Source organism: Nomascus leucogenys, chromosome 22a (assembly GCF_006542625.1).
Source record: "Nomascus leucogenys isolate Asia chromosome 22a, Asia_NLE_v1, whole genome shotgun sequence".
NCBI lineage: Eukaryota > Metazoa > Chordata > Mammalia > Primates > Hylobatidae > Nomascus > Nomascus leucogenys.
The window spans coordinates 16,965,705-16,972,751 of NC_044402.1; the positions used below are offsets into that span (position 1 = coordinate 16,965,705).

At 41.4% G+C, this 7,047-nt stretch overlaps 1 protein-coding gene across 4 annotated transcripts in view; it reads right to left on the reverse strand.

Moving 5' to 3' along the window:
- Positions 1–5,881, reverse strand: part of TTC8 (tetratricopeptide repeat domain 8) — a 53,501-nt gene extending 47,620 nt beyond the window's left edge. For 3 of the 4 annotated variants that reach the window (XM_030803071.1, XM_030803072.1, XM_030803070.1), the window contains exon 1: positions 5,655–5,881. Coding sequence is in view for 1 of the 4 variants with exons in the window: in XM_003260858.4 (XP_003260906.1) it covers positions 5,655–5,768 (114 nt within the window). In the remaining 3 variants the exon portion in view is untranslated. The remainder of the gene's footprint in view (positions 1–5,654) is intronic. The other variant, XM_003260858.4, reaches the window with a different exon arrangement.
- Positions 5,882–7,047: the final 1,166 nt, after the last annotated feature.

Below are 7,047 nucleotides of genomic sequence, written 5' to 3' on the forward strand. Positions count from 1 at the left end.
TATTATCATACTTATTCAACTATAAGCTTAACAGAAGCACCAAACCATCTATTACTCCCCCTTTCAGAACTCAGAACTGACTCCCAGTGATGGAAGATCAAATTAAAACTTCCTCTGAATCTAAAGTGGGTAACAGGACATGGAAAGTAGAGTGCCACTTCCTAGAACCAGAAAATACCCATTAGCATCAACTTCAAGTCACATCTGTTTGCTTCCTTCCTTCCACTCTAGGGTTCAGCATTTTCTTAGCTTGTTTCTGTTACTTTAGGGAATTAAATCTCCAGATAATTCTGAATGCAACTTTCTAATTACCACCACTACTTATGCTGGCTAATGAGTCTCCTCAGCTCCATGCCTAAACTGTGGAGTCATTATTCAAAATTTAGTAATAAAAGAAGGGGGAAAAAGTTTAAGAGAATAGAGGAATTGATGGATTTCAGAAGGTTAGAGAGATCTAGTGACCACGCAGCCAAGTTGGAGTGTAATCCATATAATTCAGCAGGAATACAAATTCATAAAATGACCTGCCCCACAGCGTATAGAATCAAAGGATTAAGTCTGGCTAAGTCTCCATGGCCCCAAAGAGGAAACCAATGAGATAATCACACGATATGTTCTTTGGCTTGGATCACCAGATCACTGTCTCAACCAACTACTAACATACAGCTCATTGGGGAGCCCTGGTTTCATGTCTTTCATCTAGGCCAGTCATTTTCAGCCATTTCTCCTCCTTCAAACCATTTACAATAATAACCCCCTCCTCTCTGTAACATCTCTCATTATAAGCAGAGATTGGGGCAAAACGAGAATGCAAGTTAGAAAAAAGTCTTTCTCCCCTTCTGATACACAGCTAATGGGTCCCACCCTCAGAATCACCAATTTTAATAATCTGAAAATCTACCAGACACCTACCCCATTAATGAAAGCATATTGTCTTTAAAAAATCCCACTGCCTGAAAAACCTTCACGTTTTATTAACTGTTTAATTATAATGGAGCTAAAAATCAGGACTGGTTTTAAAGCCATGAATCTGACATATGGAACACAAAGAACAGTAAACAGATTAAGCAACTAATCAGGATGATCAACATGAGCTGCAGAAGCAAACATTCTCTCTAGGTCACAGTGCTGTATGGAGAGGGCTGTTTTGCATTTCCTCTTTTTATATCTTACAACTTTTAACCACTTTTTCAGTCACAATTTAAAGAACACTTTGAAAAAGATAATGCTTCTCTATGAATTGGTTATTCCTATTATATTTAATCAAAAAAGGGAAATTATAATAAATTAATTAGTTATCCTTCTTTCTTTATTCTTAACAGATCTGAACTTTAATACTCTTCATGCTTACAGACCCCGGCTGGCCTCTGTCCCTCACCATTCTGTGTCTAGAAAAAGCAGTTGAGAACCCATATTCTTCAAGAACCCTTCCCCATTACCAAACACCATATTATTATATTTAATCTACCCTTCAGCTCTTTTGTAGCCAAATTAAAATGTATTACTCTGAAGAAACACGCTATTGCATAGTACATCATACCTCTCTGGCTAGCCTGACTATCAAAAATAAAATCCAGAAATCCCAATAGAAAATACAAGGCAATAATTAAAGACTTTTGATGATTCTACACCAAAATAGTATCCCTTAAAGGCGAAATAAATGCATATGAAATAGTCTTAGAGGTGGCCTTCATCTCAATAGGCTAATGTATCAGGACCAAAACGTTATCTTTTTGAAGCTCCCTGGACCAGCTTATAAAAAGATTAACAAATAACAAATCATTTTTGAGAGGTTTTTCTCATCTAGGAGAAAAATAAGCAAAACCAAAAGTGAAAAATGACATTATTAAAAAAAAAAACTATCTTTTGTAATGGGGAGGGGAAAACGTAAGAGCAAAAATGAATCCATTTGGCACTCAGAAGAAATATTTTAATTTCTGGGCTCCTCTATGTGTCCAGGAGTTTCAAACTCACTCCATACTATAATCAGTTTGGCGGCACAGAACAGTAGTTCACATAGTTATAGAGGAAAAGTACTCTTAAATGTCAAAACCTCAGTAAATGCCCATGAGGCTAAAGGGGCATGAAGGTGAACCAGCTAACTGCAGAGCAGAGGACCATCTGCTCCCGCTCTGGTCACATTTCTGTTAGCTTTTCATAGATTGTGAATCTCTCCATCATTTAACTTCCTCCACTGAAACAATGAAAGCACTGTAAGGGATAGCAATGATGATCATTACTATTAGAAACACTCTGCTGGAGGAACCCAGGAAGAATTTTAAAAATTGATTTTTAAAAACTGACCCTCAAAACAAGAATTAAGAATGCCCATAATGCAATTATATTTATTTGAAAAAGTAAGTGTACATTTAAGAACCTATGGTGCTGAGAATTAAGCATGGGGCAGGGGGAGACAAAGATCATCAAGCAACTAGGACGACCTTCATAGAGAGGAAGCTGACAAATATGAACAACTCCATCAAAACACATACATGAACATGATCGACGCACTCATTCAGCAAATACATAACAAAAGCCCCTGTGTGCCTGACTCTGCGTCAGGTGCTGGGGATACCATACAGACCTGCCATCGTGGAATCATGTTCTAAGGAAAGATAGTTTTCAAGCTTGTAATCAAAGGAACTTCCTTAAGCTTCCTTCCTAAAGCTCTTCTTTAATTGCATCAACACTCTAACATAAATATTAATTTTTTTAATGAAGAAAAAGGCAAGATTTCTTCAAGCTTGGGAAAAACCATTCTGGGAAATATTTCCAACATGAAATAACAACTGGGTGCAAAATACAGAAACTGGTGTTATGAAAAACATACAGTAATAACAGCACAGTGTTTAAAGTTAGGTCAAAGAATGACTAACATGAGTAAGCCCTGTAAACTTTTCAATAGCCCTACCTAGTACCAAAACCTAACTCTAGTAAGATGACATCAAGTTAAACATCTATTCCTGGTAAAATGCTACTCATTATTCTGGCAATATATACAGTTCAACCATAATAAACTACCTCAACAAAACAAAACAAACAAATAAAACAAATAAAAATTATTAGAAAGGAAAAGAATATCAAATTTCCTCCAGATCTGGTACTGATTCTCTTAGACCTACTCTGATATATATTGGAGCTGAACATATCAACCCTTGCTCATAAAAATAAAACAATAACTTTTTTTGAAACTTCTATTCAGGTCTGGACACAAGCATTTCAGATAGGGGATACACAATCTGTAGTAAGCACTCAATGAAAGGTCATTGAGATGAATACATATAAAGTCCTGATATCTCCATTCATAGGTGCAATACTGAATGTCACTATGAACTCAAGATTAGAGGGTCTTAAGTATTAATAAAAATACTGCTGCTTCACCTACATTTCCCGATGAACCAACATCTTCCCAGGATAACAGTGAACATATCTGACCCTTTCCCTGGGCCAAAAAAAAAAAAAAAAAAGGAATCCGGTGGTCAAATAACTTTCAGAACTATTTAATTATTTGGATTAATCAAAAATAGGCAAAATTAGCTTCCTTTTCTTCAAAACTACTCAGAGCCTTTAGGGTGCATCCTGAATCTCCAAAAAGGAACATACATTTCCCAAAGGTATTTAATGAGGAAACTTCTTTTCACCGAACAGTTCTTGGGACTACTGTTTTGTGGAACACAGAATGAAAACTACCGTAACTCAATGGAAAAATGAAAAAGGCACACAAAGTTCCTGCAAACCATTGTGCCTAGAACAATGTCTGGCACATCAAAGGTTCTTTTTGAGACAGAGTCTTGCTCTGTCGCCCAGTCTGGAGTGTGGAGTGCAGTGGCGCGATCTCGGCTCACTGCAAGCTCCACCTTCCGGATTCAAGCCATTCTCCTACCTCAGCCTCCCGAGTAACTGGGACTACAGGCGCCCGCCACCATGCCTGGCTAATTTTTTGTATTTTTAGTAGAGATGGGGTTTCACCGTGTTAGCCAGGATGGTCTCAATCTCCTGACCTCGTGATCCACCCGCCGCGGCCTCCCAAAGTGCTGGGATTACAGGCGTAAGCCACCGTGCCCAGCCACATCAAAGGTTCCTAACAAGCTTCTGTTGTACCAATGTAAAAGGGTCAATATTTTGTCACAATTCCAAAACATATTTGATTGTGTATTTTTTTAAGCAATATCTATGAGATTACTATGCCAAAAAACACTTGGGGGCAGGGCGTGGTGGCTCACGCCTGTAATCCCAACACTTTGGGAGGCCGAGGCGGACAGATCACGAGGTCAGGAGTTCGAGACCATCCTGGCTAACACGGTGAAATCCCGTCTCTACTAAAAATAGAAAGAAAATTAGCCGGGCGTGGTGGAACGCACCTGTAGTCCCAGCTACTCGGGAGTCTGAGGCAGGAGAAACACTTGAACCCGGGAGACGGAGCTTGCAGAGAACCGAGATCGCGCCACTTCACTCCAGCCTGAGCGACAGAGCGAGACTCCGTCTCAAAAAAAAAAAAAAAAAAAAAAACTTGGAAAAATGCTTGTCTCCAGAAACATAGTCCTATTAATTAATGTGAACTAACAACAGTACCTAGCTTTGCATTACCACTAACGTAGGCTGTTCTAAGAGAGATGTACTATCTGAAGGACAAAATGTTCATCTCAGCAGGTTATCATCCATCATCCATTTGCTGGGAGCTAAGGCAGAGCCTAGTAACAGCATTCACACTCAGGCCTCCGCTTTTGTAACTCCCTTCAATTTTCAATTTTTTCTTACATCTCCAAGGCAACACCACTAGAGGAAAAGCTAGGGAACTAGAACTATGTAGGTATATTCCGCATTTACTAAAAGCACTGACAAACTGCCGCAGCGCTACTTCTGTTCTCCCATTTTCTCCTTTTTTGCCTATTCTAGGAGCCACCTGCCCACCAGAATTGTACCACTCACGTATATTGTATACCACCTTTTCCACTCGCTGTACACATTTCTCTAGTTTATTTAAGTTCTCTTTTCATCAATGCCATCATTCCTTCTTGTAAGGAGACTTTCTTTCCCATTTCTCCCTCCTACAATTATAGCTTCCCTTGCCTAAGTAATTTTTTAAATAATGAATGTATCTTTCTCCCTCCTAGATTCTCATTCTTCTAACTTGCATATTTGCCTCAAGCTAAACTCATGGCCTCCTTCACTCTTGGACAACAGTCTAAAGATGAGGTGGGAGGATCACATGTTCGATCCAAAAGGAAGAAGGCAGCTATGTTAACAGGAAGTGGAGAGTCACAGATCTTTGTTTATGCATATTTTTTAGAAATTAACAACGCACGCGCTGAGAGCTTAAGGCCCATCAATATGCAAGTATAAACGAATTATCAAAGTTCCTCGTCAAAGTAAAATTCAGGGCTCTCACTCTGGGACACGTATAGGGGAGGGGAGGCTGAAGATTGTGAGGAGGGGGCGGTCATGGCACAGAACTTGCTATCCCCGTGGACGTGGCGGACAGCGGACCCGCCAGCCACAGCTCCACAAGGTCTCGCTCCGGGCACCTCCGAGGGCCGAACGGTCAGCCCCGCCTCGGGCCTTCCTCCCCGGCCTCCCCACCCGGGGCCGGGATATGCCCCAGACCCCGCAGCCTCAGCGTCAGGATGCACAGGCTGACGGGAGCTGGCCGGTACCTGGTCATAAGGGGACTTCTCCAGCATCTGCGTGCATAGATCGGCGCAGAGCTGGAACTTCCTGCGCCTAAAATAGCTCCAGGCCAGGAGCAGCGGCTCCATCTCCGAGCCCATGGCTGCCAGTGCGGCCAGCGAAGGCCCAGCGCTCCAGGAAAGCGGTGGGCGTGAGCGAAGAGCTGGCGGCGTCCGGCTCTGCCCGGCAACCCACTAAGGCTGGGGCCTTGCCCGAGAGGTGCCCGCAGCGCGCCTGAGAACAGGAAAAAGAAAAACAACCACAAGCAGAGCTCAGCTACAGGGCTTGCCTAAACTTGGTTGCAAAAAGATGTCTACTTTTAAAGGCTACAGGTTTCATTGATTTTGAAAAGAAGGCACCGCGGCTAAACAAAAAGGTAGTGACTTAGACACCTGCCCCTGGGGGAGGTGCGGTGGGGGGGGGGGGGCCTCCACCCAGGAGGCGCAGCTGCCTAGCAACCGAATGCTCTGCCTGCCCCGCAGGTCCCGAAAAGTCCCGGGAGTTGATCTCTGTCTGGTGTCTGTCCTACTTCTTCTATTCGCTCGTTTTTATCCCTTTCGCTTTACCTTCCGATTCTAGAAACACAAACAAGTAAACAGCTTCCACAGTACCATCCACCCATCAAGACCTAAAGCCCTAAATCCTGAAATTCTCCGCTCTGTTTCTCGAGGTCCTTCCCACCGAATCTCAACATCTGAACTGCAAGGGGCTTGTTTTTACTCATTTTACAGATGAGAAACTGAGATAGACTCAGAGAAGAGAAATTATTAAAATTGCATTGAGTTAGGGAGCTGGAACTGCAATCTGGTTGACTACAAGTTGCTAATACATTTGTTAATTCGACTCACATGGTGATTCCGGATTGTAAATTGGTGACAGTTTTACCAAACTAGATAATGTGTGCAAAAAATAATAATAATAATAATTTTTAAAAAGAGCTTTGTGAAACATCGTCTCCTGGCATTTGCTGTTTGGTAAGTGTTTACTTGTGCGGAGTGATTTCTTCAAACACAATTCTGACCTTTCTCTAGAAATTTGCACAGATGACAAATATGCTTAAAATGGCAATGGTTATGAAAAGAGAGGTGTGACCGGCTAAATCCAGGTAGGCTTTTCTCAAACCGCTGGGATCTGAGAAAACATTAGACATTCTATTTAATCCACATATTTATATTTTTCATAGATATTCAAATGAAACTTATACTTCTAAACTAAGAAATTTATTGTTACCTTTTGTTCTCTACTAAGCAGTCTTTCTCGAATTGTTGTATTTTGGAAGCCAGTAATTATCAGGATTGTCATTGTTACAGTTAAGTGTATTGTCATTCGTCTATTTGTGTTCCCCTGGAACTGCTGGCAGAAATGTAACCTCCCTAAAGG